Source organism: Protopterus annectens, chromosome 1.part0 (assembly GCF_019279795.1).
Source record: "Protopterus annectens isolate FY-2018-M chromosome 1.part0, PAN1.0, whole genome shotgun sequence".
Classification (NCBI taxonomy): domain Eukaryota; kingdom Metazoa; phylum Chordata; order Ceratodontiformes; family Protopteridae; genus Protopterus; species Protopterus annectens.
This window is the reverse complement of record NC_056725.1, coordinates 1,922,088,447-1,922,104,211: the sequence shown is the minus strand read 5'-3', so window position 1 is coordinate 1,922,104,211 and position 15,765 is coordinate 1,922,088,447. Positions and strand designations below refer to the sequence as shown.

General features: G+C 34.1%; 1 protein-coding gene across 4 annotated transcripts in view; it reads right to left on the bottom strand.

Annotated features, from left to right (window-relative positions):
• Positions 1-15,765, bottom strand: part of PRLR (prolactin receptor) — a 2,068,968-nt gene that overhangs the window by 99,819 nt on the left and 1,953,384 nt on the right. For all 4 annotated transcript variants that reach the window (XM_044070113.1, XM_044070132.1, XM_044070123.1 and 1 more), the window contains one exon: positions 4,730-4,899. In XM_044070113.1, coding sequence (XP_043926048.1) covers positions 4,730-4,899 — 170 coding nt within the window. The remainder of the gene's footprint in view (positions 1-4,729; positions 4,900-15,765) is intronic.

The window sequence follows — 15,765 nt, the reverse complement described above, 5'->3', positions numbered from 1 at the left end:
AGCAGTTGGTCTATACAACTGTCCACCCTATAGGGCACAATGTAGAGTCTGTGCTGCTGCCCACATCTCCATTCGTTGGTGAGTTTAAGATGGAAACACTCAGTATGTTTTTCAGAGGTGGGAGGAACCCAACAGACAAAGGGAGAACATACAAACTCCAAACAGACATTGGCTGGAGGTCAGGATTGAACCTTGTACCTTGTGCATGGGAGACAAAAAACGTAACCATTATGTCAACACTTCTAGAATATATATATATATATATATATATATATATATATATGTGTGTGTGTGTGTGTGTGTGTCTAAATATAAATATAAACGTAAGTATAAATATAGAATATATATATATATATATATATATATATATATATATATATATATATGTATACACACACACACACACACACACACACACACACACACACACACTCACACACACAAATGGATCGACTTCAGAATGTCGACATTCATAATGGCTTAGACCATATGATCGACATTCGAAATGTCGACCATAGAATAAAAAATAAAAAACACAAAAAAACTTAGGGGCTATGTACCCCTGCACCCCTCACCCCCTAAATTTAAATATACCAACTCCGAGTTTGTACTACCATGCAGAAGATGGAAATCTTTCCATTCCGCACTGTATAGAGATGCCGATTCTGCATGGTCGACATTAAATTCAAATGTCAGTCATATGGTCTTGACCATATGAATGTCGACATTTTGAAATGTCGACCATGTGAAGGCAATCCACACAAATATATCAAGAGAGGAAATATACATATAAATTTGTAGAAGATTTACACATGATGAGTGCAACAGTAATACCAACATTTCTAGTTGTTTCTAATCCTGCAATAATACTGAGTTCTATACCACCTGATGACACAACCTTCCCAGTGACAGATATTTCATCTACTTTCTTTTCTATCCCAATACATCCAGACAGCCAAAATCTGTTTCCATTTACTTATAGAGGACAACAGTATACTTAAACTAGATTATCACAAGGGAATGTAGAATTTCCCACCCTTTTCACTGCGATACAAACGGCACCACGTCGTACTACTTTAAAACAGTTGAGAGCTTTCCTGGTTACTTCCAACAATGCATTTCTAATTATGCAGAAGTAGTTAAACCTCTGTTAAAATTGTTAAAGAAAGATCCTCCAGAACCTTTACCCTGGCAGATTTATCATGAACAAGTTTTTTTACAATTAAAATACTGCTTTTAAATCCTCCTGCACTTGGGTTACCAGATTATTCTAAAAGATTTTTCTTGTTTTGTAGCAAAAGAAATAAAGTGGCATTAGGACTATAACACAACATAGAAATTATTGTTATAGGCCAATTACTTATTTTAGCATGGATTTTGATCCTGTAGCTGCAGTCCTCCCCCAATGCTTTAGGGCAATGGCTGCAACATCAAGCTTAGGGGAAATGGCGGCTGCTCTGACTCTCAGGCATAAGATTTATGTGGCAGTTCTACATTCTGTAGAAGCTTTGTTACTGAAAACTCAAACACAATATCTGTCTGCAGCATGATTGCCTAGATACGAATTGTATGAAAAGGACACTCCAACCACAAACTGTTATAAAAAGTCAGATAGAAGCCATTAAGATCCACAATCGATTTATTGATTGAGCGCTTTCGCCTCACAATAGAAACTTCATCAGAATGCCATTGTAACAAAACCCCCACCTTTTATACATTATCGTAATCACATAAAATGACATCACTTCCAATATACAAAAACTGAATTCATACATAGAAACTGGACTGTTAAGTCCTGGTGCCTCCGAGGCTCAGAGGGGGGGACCCTTGAATGAATATCTGGAACTTAAGGAGCTCAGATGGCAAATGAGAACTAATGCCTCTGAGGCACCAGGACTTAACAGTGCAATTTCTATTAATTCTATTTTAAAACGTAAAGCAGAATTTTATATGTAAGTGTTTTATAAGGGATGATGTCAGGTAGTAGTTTTTAAGTAGTTATATGTATTCATGTATGAATTCCCTTTTTGTATAGAGGACGTGATGTCATTTTATGTGATTACGATAATGTATAAAAGGTGGGGTTTTTGTTACAATGGCATTCTGATGAAGTTTCTATTGTGAGACGAAAGTGCTCAATCAATAAATTGGTTGTGGATCTTACAAGCTTTTATCTGGCTTTTTATAATATATATGAATTGTCTTTACTTAATATCCGTTTTTACAAATTGTTCAATGCCCACCATTTAACCCTGCTTCTTTAATTCCTATAGCAGACAAAGAAGAGCCTCATAATTGTATAGTTGTTACTAACACTTTGCTTCCTCCTAGATTAGATTTGAGGGATACTTCCTTACAGAATCCAGATTTAATTATTTTTGTGAATGGCTCCTGTGTTCGAAGAGATGACAGTGAACTTGTAGCACCCATTCCCAAGAGAAAACATTGTTAGTATTATGGGAGGAGATCCATACTCCCAAAGTATTGCCATAAAGAAACCTTTATTTTGAATTGGAGAATAATCATTTGCATTCAGTAGCTAATGAGAGACGAGAGGCCATTTGACAACTATGTGCCTAAACTATTTAGACAAACTGTTATGAACATGGCTAACATCCATGATTTATGGCACCATCTAGGCATGGACAAAAACAGAGCAAGAGTCATGTATAGACTTTACTGGCTTGGTGTTATTATGGATGTTGAATATTTCTGCTCAGGGCGCTATATGTGTTAATTATGGCCACTAACACAGACTTTAAGAATCGAGAGGCCATTTGACAACTATGTGGCTAAAGTATTTAGACAAACAATTATGAACATGGCTAACAGCCAAGATTTATGGGGCCATCTAGGCATGGACAAAAACAGAGCAAGTGTCGTGTATAGACTTCACTGGCTTGGTGTTATTATGGAAGATGAATATTTCTACTCAGGGTGCTGTATGTGTTATGGCCACTAACACACTCTTTAAGAATCCTTTAATTCCACTGACCATAATTAAAGTCCTCTTTGAGAGGATTGTGATGGTTATGGTGGGACCATTGATGAGGTCCAATACTGGGCATTAGTACATACTAGTGGCATTGTCCCACAACACTCACTGTCTCCAGACCCATTACCAGGAAATTATTTATATTGTTTTCTTGTGAAGGAATACCTAAGGAAATCTTGATAAACCTGAGAGCCCCCCTTTATGTAAAACTGTGTGCAACAGCTGCACCAGAGTTGATGAGTTAAACAGCTAAGGATGTCAGTGTATCATCCACAAATGTATGAGTTAGTGGAATGGTTTAAATGAACCTTGAAGTCAATGTTGAAAAAGGTACTTGGGAAAGATGGGAAGGACTGGGACCAATTATTACCTTACTTAATTTTCAAAGTCTAAGAGGTACTCCAAGCTTTACTGATGTTTACCCTTTTGAGCTGGTATAAGGTAATAGATCCCTGAGGACATTTAGATATAGTGAAAGAAACATGAGAAGAGGAAAGGACACCTTTTAGTAAAGTCACTAGATATTATATGGATCTTCAGAAGAGACTGAGGCCACGATGCTGACTGTGAAAAACATATAGAAAAGGCCACATATAGAAAAGGCTGAAATGAGCCACAAGGGAGTATATAACAAGAGTGGTCTATAACCACAAAATAAAACATTTTCTTTTGGATGTTCAGCTGTCTTCTTTAGCTAGGGTAATCCTGTACCTGTTGTTCATTTATAATCTTAAGTTAGGAATATCATTAGTTTTCACACTAAGTAGATTTAAGCAGACTCTATTTTAACATCTTCTGAACTTTGTTTTGATGTTTAATGTGAACTTCACATTACATTTTCAGTAATACAGCTCACACATATTTAATGTAGTTTTCTGAAAATTCAAAACCAAAAAAAAAAAAACATCCTCTCTCTGTATTAGCCTCCATTAGAAGAATCATTTCAAAGTATTTTACAAGCTATGTTTTTCCATTACCTGTTGTGGATGCCGTAATTTCCCGGACATACAATTATAATTCCCTGTGGAATCATTGCTTGTAAGTATCTCAGGCTGTTTTTTTTTTTTTTTTTTTTTTTCAGTTAATACCCCAGTTACAAAATAAATGACCTGTGAATGTTAGTCTAGTGCAGACAAATTGATTAGTTTCACAATTCACAAATCAGCCATGTCACTAATGCTAGAAAAAAATCCTTGGTGAAATATTTAACTGTTATTCTATGAACACAGTATGAAGGGCAGGATTAATTTATATATATATATATATATATATATATATATATATATATATATATAATTTAAGCAATTGTATGCCCTTTATATTAGAAGATTCTGCTTTGTCTTTAAGACACAGGGATACTGAAGAGAACATAAAGACAGAATAGATTCAGAGAAACAGATTCAGCCCAGAGAAAAGAAACATGTTTAACCATAAGTGATGTATGTATCACAGGATATATGAAAAGGCTGTTTATTTTTACTTTTGAGGGAAACTTTATAAAGGCTTTATAACACATTTCATCAGGCATCTATAAAATATGTAGAATTAACCACAGACAACTCCTACCATTGCAGTCACCACAGCTGATTCTATGAAACTGGGAGTCCAATGTTTTTTATGTATAAATTTGATCATGAGTAATAAAACTAGATGAATTTAATCTGCATTCCTCAAGTATGCCCATTTTACATAAAGCTTTTTATGCATTCCTTTTTAAAATTAGGTTTTTATTACCTCCCATTTTTCTCCTTTGTCAACCTTCATCCTCAGCTCATATTCCAGAGTTATCCAGCCAGATTTTACATCTGCCAGTAGTGGAGGAGACCACTTAATCAGAAGAGTGGGTGCATGAGGATTGGATGCTTCCACTTTCACAGTTATATTTGCAGGAGGGTGTGGCTGCACTACAAGAAAAAGGAAATGTTAGCCGACATCATGATGTTACACAAACCATACTCAATAACACTGGTTTACATACCTAAACACGAGGAACAAAGATCACCAGTGTTATCAGCTGTTACCTTTAAATATGCATAGCATTTATTTCACTGTACAAGATACTTGTGCATTAGCAAATAGTTAATTGCATACTCATTTAAGGAATCCATATTCAGCTTTAATTGAATAAAATATTGCAAAGGAAAAATTACACAAAGTAGCAAGGAATTCAAAGGAACTTAAATCAACTTCTATGACAAAACCAGCTGGGTGAGAATTTAATACGCAGTGAAAACAGTGGAATCAATAAGAATAATAGCGCTGAAGATCCATCCTTCGTAACAACTGATAGAGCTGAAATGACTGTATTAGAAGCTAAAGATTCTTCAGAGATGGTCAGCAAAGATATTCTTGTAAATGGAGATTCAGTTATTAGAGGAACTGATACATATATTTGCAGATATAATAATGAACATCGAGTAGTGTTATGCTTGCCAGGAGCAAAAATAGAAGCTGTGAAACAAGCCTTGGAACGCCTTAATGCAAGGAAGTATGGATCTGTTTTTATTCATGCTGATACAAATGATGTCACCAACAAAGATTCTCTGACTGTTAGTTGGGAACTGACAGCCTCCTAGACAGTATAGCTTGTACTGGTGTTAGGACATATTTTTCACAAATCACCTGTAGAAAGGATAGTCAGGTCACTGTGAATGAAAAGTTTTTTTGGATAAACACCTACATGGAAAAATGTCCTGTTTTAAAAATGGAAATGTATAGAGCATCCAAGCCTTCTTTTGGGCACACGTGTTCAGACAAGATGGTGTGCATTTGTCTAGATCAGGGAAGAGAATTTCTGCAGCAGATATTTTGCAATATTTGACAAACACTAGCCAGGATTTTTGCCAGGTCAAAGATGTAACAGTTCACAGATAGAAACATTTGATGCATCTCTGATGGTTGTTAATGCTAGGAGCATTAATAATAAAGTGTTTTTATTAGAAAATTTGCTATGTTCCCACAAGATTGATGTTGTTATAGTTTGTGAAACATGGTTACAGAACAATGACTGGAAACCAGTTATGTCACGGTATAAATGTTTTTACTGTAACAGACATTCTAACAAAAAAATCAGGTGGAGGTGCTATGATAGGCATTAAAGATAGTTATGAGACTTGTGATTATTACATGTTCAGTGATAATACCAATAGTATAGACTGTGTAACTGTGACAATAAAGACAACCCTGGAACATATAACAATTGTTAGAGTGTACAGACAACCTAAGTCAAGTGCAGATGACCTAGAGGAATTCATACATTTCTTACATGAAACACAGGAGGGAAGAATAATATTAGCTGGGGACTTAAATTTACCAGAAACAGACTGGAATAATATTGAATCAACAATGTTAGCAAAGAAATTATTCACAGAGTATATTCAGGAACAACAAATGCTTCAGATTGCAAAAAAAACTACCAGGGGATGGAATATACTACATATTGTTTGTGTTCCTAAAAAAATTACTGTAACTTCAAGTCAAGTTTTACCACTATTGATGTGCAGTGATCATGGGGTCATAAAGGTTAATTTGTTGCTAGATAATTCTGCCAAACTGAAATCTAAGCCAATGCACAGAAGGTTAATTACAGATTATAGGGAAACAAAAAAGTTGCTATAAAAAATTAACTGGAGTGAGGTGTTCAGTGGAAAAACTGCAGATGGAATGTGGAAAGTTTTGAAAGAGAAATTGTTTGAGTGCAAAAAGTCAAAAATGTTTAATATCAGGATCTAGGCACATAACATCAGGGGGGTATATTTTCCAAAGAACAAGATACCTGATTAAGGTGAGAGACAAAAAATATAAGAAATGGAAGAGAGGTCGAACTACAACTTTGAAAACTGAAATAAACAAGCTGGACAAACAGATTAAGCATAGTGTTAGACAAGATCAAGAAAAATTTGAAGAAAATTTATATAAAGATATTGAGCATAATAGGAAACCTTTTTATAGATACATAAGATGTGGAAGGAGTAAAGATACACAAATTGATAAACTGTGTACAGATTCTAAAATTTATTCTCAGACACAGCAGATTATAGATATATTTACAAAATCTTATGCAAAACAGTTTGGCTCCACAAAAGGGGTGGTAAGTTGTCCTAGTGACATCCAGGTTACCCCAGATACTGGAATCAAATTAGATTATATTGAAAAAGAACTGTGCAAACTGGATCCAAACAAAGTGCAGGGAGGAGATGGAATAAGTAACAATGATATGAGAACACTTAAGCAAGAACTTACACTGCCATTACATCTATTATTCACTAGTTCATATAAATATGGGGAGATTCCTCAAGATTGGAGACATGCACTTTTTAAAACTGTCTTTAAGGGAAAGGGGAGTAGGACAAACCCAGAGTCATATAGACCCTTAAGTGTACTTTCATGTTGTGGAAAAATAATGGAGAAGGTAATACTGGATAACTTGTTGTCAGAACTGGATAGGTTAGGACTTGAAACCATATATCAGCATGTATATGTTGAAAATAGATCTATTACCACATGTAACATGATGTTCTATAACAATATAATAACAGCTATGAATGAAAAATTGTGCTGTGATTTATATAAATTTAACTTCATCAGCATTTGACAGGGTCATGCACAAAACACTGATCAATAAATTAGTACAACTAGGCACTGATGTACTGTTGATAAGATGGATAGCTGCATGGCTTACAAATAGGACATGGCAAGTATCACACACCAACTGGACAGGTGAAATCCTTGGTTACAGTCAAGGTGTCCCACAGAGCTCTGTACTAGGCCCTTAATTGTTTAGATTGTATCTTTCAGACCTTACTTTTTCATCTGAGGTGTTCTACAGTCTATATGCTGATAACCTGAAATTGGGTAAACTAATTGCAAGTTTTACAGATAAGGTATGTCTGCAAAATTATTTGATTAAATTGACCATTTGGGCACAGGAGAATAACATGTTGATAAATACATCAAAAACTAAGCATATGAGATTTGGGAGACATAAACTGAAAGGTGAATATTTAATACAGCACACAGTGATTGAAACTGTAGACTCATTTAAGGACCTGGGTATATGGGTAGATTCAGCTACAAGTTTTTCTAATCATATCAACCAATTGTCTAATGATAGTTATAGAACTATAGGTTGTATAAAAAAATTTATAAAGTCTAGGAAATCAAACATAATGAAGTCATTGTTTGTTAGTTACATTAGACCCAAACTTGAGTATGGAATAACAACATGGAAACCCTATAGGAAAACAAGCATGAATAAACTAGAAAAAGTACAGCGGAAATATACTAAAGGATCCATGGATGTGAAAATTATTATGAAAGAATAAAATATCTGAACTTGTACAGTGTCTCTTACAGATATTTAAGAGGAGATCTTATTCAGGTATATAAGGCAATTAGGGACAACTACCTCTGGGAATGTTTGGGGTTACCAAAAAGTACTAGAGAATCGTCAGATAACCTATGAAGAAGATTCTATAGGAATGAGAAGTGTACTAATTGGTTCTCTGACAGAGCAGCTGATGCTTGGAACAGACTACTAAATTACATTAAAGCAAGTACTACTTTAGATATTTTTAAGAACAGCCTGGACATTTATTATGGGAACAAGTGTTTTAGCATATTGGCAAGCTAGAAAGGCTTTAATGCCCATCCTTGAAACATTTGTATGTATGTATGCATGTATGTATGTAAAGTCATTTACATTAAAGTTGTACTTAGACTTAAAGGGTATCAGACATACAAGACATTCAACAAGCAACTTATAGTTCAGCATTTTTTTATTTTATGCTTACAATATATATACATTGTAGATACTACCATATTTTCATTAGAATTCCTGTGCAAAGCAAATATTAACTATAATGAACACAAGCAGATATTTAGAAAGAAATTCTACAAGTTAAAATAGAATATGGCCCACTGTTCATTGCCACGTCTTCCTCTAAAATGTACACAGCATCCAGATATTGTTTAATAAGATCTATTGATTTACATTCTTGTAAGCATTACTGTATCACCATTAATATAGTTAAGTGACTTCTAGTAAAAAAATTGTTCTGTATTTTCTTCTCTTAACTCTGAGCATTGAGATCCTGAAATATGATCTCTCTCCCAATTTGCCTCTAAACTTGCTCCAGTTGGAATCTCCTCATATATCTATGATAAGCTGAAGAATGTGTTATTACCAGAATAAGCCAGTAGTCACTTACCAGAATAACCCAGTAGTCACAGTACAAATATAGGGTAAGTATGGCTTGACACAATACTATCTCTTCAGGTAGTTTTTTTTTTCTAATTCAGAACAGCTATTGTCATAAAGCTGCATATATCAATGTTAGAGTAAGTTTTCACTTCCCTGTCAGCAATGCCACCCTTCCTAAAAAAAAACAAAAAAACAATGTGGCTTTATATTTATGCTCCTTTAATGCTTACCTAGCCTACCTTTTAACTAATGCATTTGAAATATCATCCTCCATTAACTAATGTACTATAAATTGCATCAGATGATTAGACTCCATGATTTCTAGATCAGTGCCCTTAAATTTAAACAGTATGACATTTTGCATAGTTGGAGGGAAAACAAGCATTTGGGGAAATTGTCCCACCTTCTTAGACTCACCTGCTTCAATAAGTTAGACATAATAATAAAAAAAAGTAATTTGTAGCTGAATTATTGGACCATTTATTCTCAATTTACAAAAAGAAATGCTAATGTGTTTTATTTATGCTTGTTGATTACCCTGCTCAATTGGTCACATATCGCAATCAGTCAGATAAGTAAGACAGAATGCATTGCAGATAACATTTATTCTAACTTTATGACTAAATATGATTTTATAACATCTGATAGTATCTCATATCATTCATTTGTCAAATTCTGCTGTGTCTCTTTGACATGTATGGCTGTATTCATCAAACAGTGATGTATTTGCATGACATAAATGTCTGGCATTCTTAAGTCTTATTTTGATTGTATCTCTGAAGTTTTCTTTGAGCTTTTTTCTATTCTTCATGATTGCTACATAAGTGTTTTGTATTTCATGATCAATTTTAATCAAAAGCAATTTGTTAGGATTTTTCTACTTTATATTTCTATTATAGTCTTTATTAATTTCAAAACAAAACACAGAAAGACAGCAAATAATCAGTCAAAGTATTCATAAAAAATACAGCTTGTTCAAACTCATCTACTGATCAACATAAAACTAAATTTGCTTCTATGAAAAAGCAATATTAGTATATAGCACAAATTCAGCACATTCTGATACACAAACACAACAGTTAAATAACATGTTTATACTGAACTAAAGAGAAAATTTCAAAAGGTACAAATGTCAGCTGGTTAATGTCAGCACTGAGGTATGACACCTTACAACCAGTGCAAATAATCAATGTTATATACAACAATATCTTCAAAGTGTTTATAAAGGAAGTGCAGAGTTGAATTAACCCATACAAATAAATTAAGCTATCACATAATTATTCATTATTATCCTCAGAAGAAAGAAGGCAATAAAGAATATAATTAGAGGAAATTCCTGAAGTGGATTACAGTGTAAGTCCTTATATTCTTTCCATCATTCCAGGGGATAGAAACACACAAACACACACATAGATGCTCATTTACACAAATAAATGCATACAAATACACTGTGCCTCTTAAAGTCTTAGTACAAGTAATCTGGCAAAGCCTAAAATAAAGGGGAGGGGGAAGGCACAAAATAGGAACAAATTTTAAATATTGCTTTTATAAACTTAGAAGGTTGCTAGAATTGCAGGATTTGTGTTAGTATACATTTTCTGAAAACTATGAAGTCTGAAACTGAAATGTATTATTTAGAAAACCACAAATTCTATGAGGAACAGACCAAAAATATGAGGTAAAAATCTAAGCAGCTGTGAGATATGAAACACACACACACACACACACACACACACACACACACACACACACACACACACACACACACACACACACACACACACACACACACACACACACACACACACACACACACACACACACACACACACACACACACACACACACACACACACACACACACACAAGCGCGTGCTAGTTGAAAGCATTAATCAAATGGAAGTCAATGCATATGAAAAGGAATAAAATTGAGCCTTTTGAAAACACTAGATAAAAATAAGTTATGTTAATATATATCTATATCTATCTCTGTGTATATAGGTATATATTAATATATCTTATTTTATTCTATTTTCAATGTGTGTATGTGTGTTTGTATGTACACACATATATATATATATATATATATATATATATATATATATATATGCATGTGTATATATATTTATATGTATATATATATATATATGTGTGTATTTTATATATATATATATATATATATATATATATATATATATATATATATATATATGTATCTATAGACAGACACACACACACACACACACACACACACACACACACACACACACACACACACACACACATACACATACACACACACACATATATATATATATTATATATATATATATATATATATATATATATATATATATATATATATATATATATATATAAGAGAGATATGTAGGGCAACAAGTCGAATGGACCACAATGTTGATGACCAGAATATCGATGTACTTACACTGAAATACATAACATTGACATGTATGCACATGCTCTGGGGTTTAGCCCAGAGTGGGATAAATCTAAAGCAAGTGGTTTTGCAGAGGATGCCTCACACCCCCTGCTAATTTTATACTAAGTCTGTGATTACACAACCCAAAGGGAAAGGAAATATTCACCTAGTTTGTCGATCTTGCACACCTGTTGACCATCTGTTTAACTTGTTGAAAAGGTGTTGACCAAACAGATGTTGACTTTGTAATTGTTTGCTCACCCATCATACACCCATACCTATTAATCTATCTTTTGAAAGATCAAATGTATGAAACAACAAACCATTTATAAAACCATAACATTTTATATAACCATTTATAAAAAGTATATAAATAATAATACGCTTCTTAAAAATGTTTACAGTGCAGAAACAAATTCAGTCTGATTAAAAAAAAATAAATAAATCAACTCAGTATCACATAATACTGGATTAAGAATCAATGGTTAACATAATAGGAAACAAACAATTCAATCTATCATGTTCATTTAAGCATCTAATATGAAAAAGTAACAAGCCATTCATAAGACATCCATCCATCCATACACACATCCATACATAAATAAATAAATTAATAAATACTACTATTTGGCTGCCTTCATTTTTACAGTCTAGCTGTCTGTATTTTTACCACAACAGATATACTTTTAACATAACAGATATACTTTTTACATTGTCTCAAACACTTAATAACACTTTTTATATATATTTAAAGCATTGTGTTAGTTTTTAATGGAGTTATTTTAGGCTACAAAGTACTAAGCTGTTGTTAGTAATTAATTATTGTGACCAATGAGACAGGTTGCAATGAATTTAAATAAGGGTATGGGGGTATATTTAGTTCTGACAAATCCTGGGTTGCTGTGAGGATGAAGGTGCTTAACTATTAAAAGTTCATTCAAAGCTTGAGTTTTCATCTGCTGTTTGTGTGTGCAATTTTGAACACCTGAGCTCTTTTCCACTATGGTGGTCTGGTTTCACAGTTCTGCTTCTTTCAGGATTTACTTGGTTATTACATATAACATGTTACCTATAAATCTATAACCTCTCTCAGCAGTATGCTAATAAAACTATGAATCCATTTGAACTTGAAAAACAAGGAATTGATTACAAAGACTACATGGTCAACTGGCCAGTGTAATGAATGAAGTCGATTGAATTATATACTTATTGAACTCACCTCAGAACGTATGGCATCATCATTTGTCAGAGTACTAACACCTGACATATACAGCACAAGATAGCAAGATAGTTCATTTATTATACCCTTTAGTACAATTGCATTGGTTTTGCTTGGTTTATAGATTCATACTGAGGTGGTAAGTATTAGCGCTGTCTACTGTTCAGAAAGAGTTCTTTGCCAGTAGCACCAGGAAACCCATTTTATCAAGAAAATAAACTTGAAGAAGACTTTCCTCCTTCTCTAATTGGCTACTCAAAACTTGCACTCAGTACCAAAAAGATAAAATCTAAGATCTTCATACTGAACAAAATCTTCCCTCCAAAACACAGCAAACAAAATCTTTAGATTCATCTACTTGGCCTCCAAAAGAAACATCAGTGCAATTTCCTCCAAAAGGCAAAATACCTTCCAGTTAAAAAAGGGGCACCCTACTCCAAGTCTCCCTCACCCATAAAGTATAAAACCTGCAGACTTAATCCTTTTTTGCCAGCAAACTAACTAAAAGCTGCACGACCTATAACCTAAATTCACAACCCATAACCCTCCCCTGCATACTTACGCCTAGGAAAAGACTTTATTAACACCAGCCCCTTCTGTAAAGGAATACCTGCCATTATAGACAAGGACCACTCCTATCTTACCAAGTCTTCAGTATAAAAAAAAAGATTAAATCATGAAGCCAAAAATGCACTAATAAACCAAAACTGGATAAAGTATCCCGGTACTGTCAGCAATAAGGCTGACAGTATCTGGATGCTTTATCCAGTTTTGATTTATTAAATCATAAAGTTTTCATTAGGTGCTATGCAGTAGGTAACATAATGTAAACCAGTTTTCCTCCCTGTAGATTCTCATTTCTTCATACTATACTCTGTACTCTATCTGTGAAGTCCCCCCTTCTCTCATCTTAGACACATTCCTTTCACTCTTCCTCAAAAGACACTTTTACACCCAAAGCGTTCCCAAGAGGGACCACTATTCTATAAAATAATCTCATGAACTTTTCTTCCTTTACTCTTGTTCCTCTGTAAATCTACTTGCATATACTGCATGTAATGTTTGTCAAATATATTGCATTTTGAGACAGTTATATAAAATGTCTATTGGTTTAAATGCTAAGAGTTTTATGATCCCCTTCTCCTCATTCTGTGTAGCTACCACTGCCACTGGAGCAAAAATGAATCAAGGAGTCTCTGGACATTTAGGTACCTGGTTTTGCCCAACAGCAGTTTTTCCTTTCAACTAGGAAATGGCAATGAGGTTATTTTCAACACACAGGCATCTAATGGACTAGCAACAAATTTTGTAAATAATCCTATGTCATTTGTAAATATTATTATGACCCACAGGGTTACTTTACAAATGTAAGATAACTATATGTTATGATTAAACTATATGTTATGTGCTGTGCTTCAAAAATGTAACCACAATGCACTCTGTTGGAGAAGAGCAGAAATGTATATGGACTATATGCCTGTGCAAATGTATGTTTTCATAGTAGAAGTTGGGACATACAGAGTTAACTTGCAAACTCTGTGAAAATAAGTAAAACGTTTTATGATCTGCTGTGAAGTTGGTTTATCTCAGCTAAGGGACAGGATGTCTAGGCTAGGGGCTTCTTTCTATTGTCTGGAAACAGAGGTAATTACAGGTTTCCATGGTAATTCTTTTACGACTTCCAGTTTCAGTCTAGCTTCTATGAGATAAGTATTTTTCATAGAGACATGTTAAATTCTGTTGGTATCTGTTTATCCTGGGAACTAGATGCAGGTGTCAAATAGTGATGTTATCTAGATAACTGAGCTGTTGGCTGGCTAAGATTAACCTGCAATCAACTGGATGTATAAGCTAAATTAATTACACTTTTATCTATACTTTTTTCATATAGTACTCCATTTTATTTATTTTTTTTACTGAATATTAATTGAATTGAATTGAATATTGTGGTCTCTCTGCATCTCTACAGGGAGCTTGTTAGAAGTGTAGCCAGTAGTAGCAGTGGGGGTAAGATATTCTGTGTTAAACTCCTAGCCTAGGGGGTTTGTCTTGCCATATAAGTGTTACATCTTGTGTTATTTCTGCTAAATATCTGAGCTGGTGGCTGGCTGGATTACCCTGCAATCAACTGGAAGTATAAGCTTAATTAAGTACACTTTTATCTGCACTTTTTTCATATAGTACTGCATTTTATTTATTTTTTTGAATGAATATTAATTGAATTGAATATTGTGGTCTCTCTTTGTCTGTCTAATTGTTTCCCACTTGCCCTCCCTGTTCTTGTTGTGGTGTTAATCTTGGTGGCTTTAAAATTGCATGCCCCTCTTGTAAACTTGTGTTTGGACAAACCTTCTAGGCCAATCTCATTTGCTCATATTTTGATTTCAGACACTCCTGCTAGTCCCATCTCTTCAGCTTTATCTACTGTGTACAGAGAGAGCATTTGGGAATGACAGCCCCTGCAGCCTCTTAAGCCTGCTCTGTTTCCCCCCTCGAAAAAAAATAAAAATATATATACTTTATTCAGCTGTTCTTACTGTAACTGTCTTAGTTTGCTGTTCTGTGTGCTCTTATCTGTTCAGTTGCTCTTACTTATTACTGCTTGTTAGTGACCTCCTAATTTACTGCCTTCTGCACATATTTTAGTCATTTGTTAATTTAATTGCAAAAAAAAAATTCTAAGCTTGATTCCTGCCTTTACTGTAACTAGTCTAGTCCAGATACTGATTTGCTGTATCTAGGAGTGTTTGTAAGCTTCTGAGCCCCCCAAGCTTTTTTGTGTTGGAGGGAAGCCTCCTAACTTATCAGTGAGAGTGGTAAGCAGTAGGTAGCCTATCTACCACAAGAGTGGTTTCTGGCCCAGAAATTGTAGTTTATTGGCCCTTTGGGCAGTTTTCCATCTCTTTCAA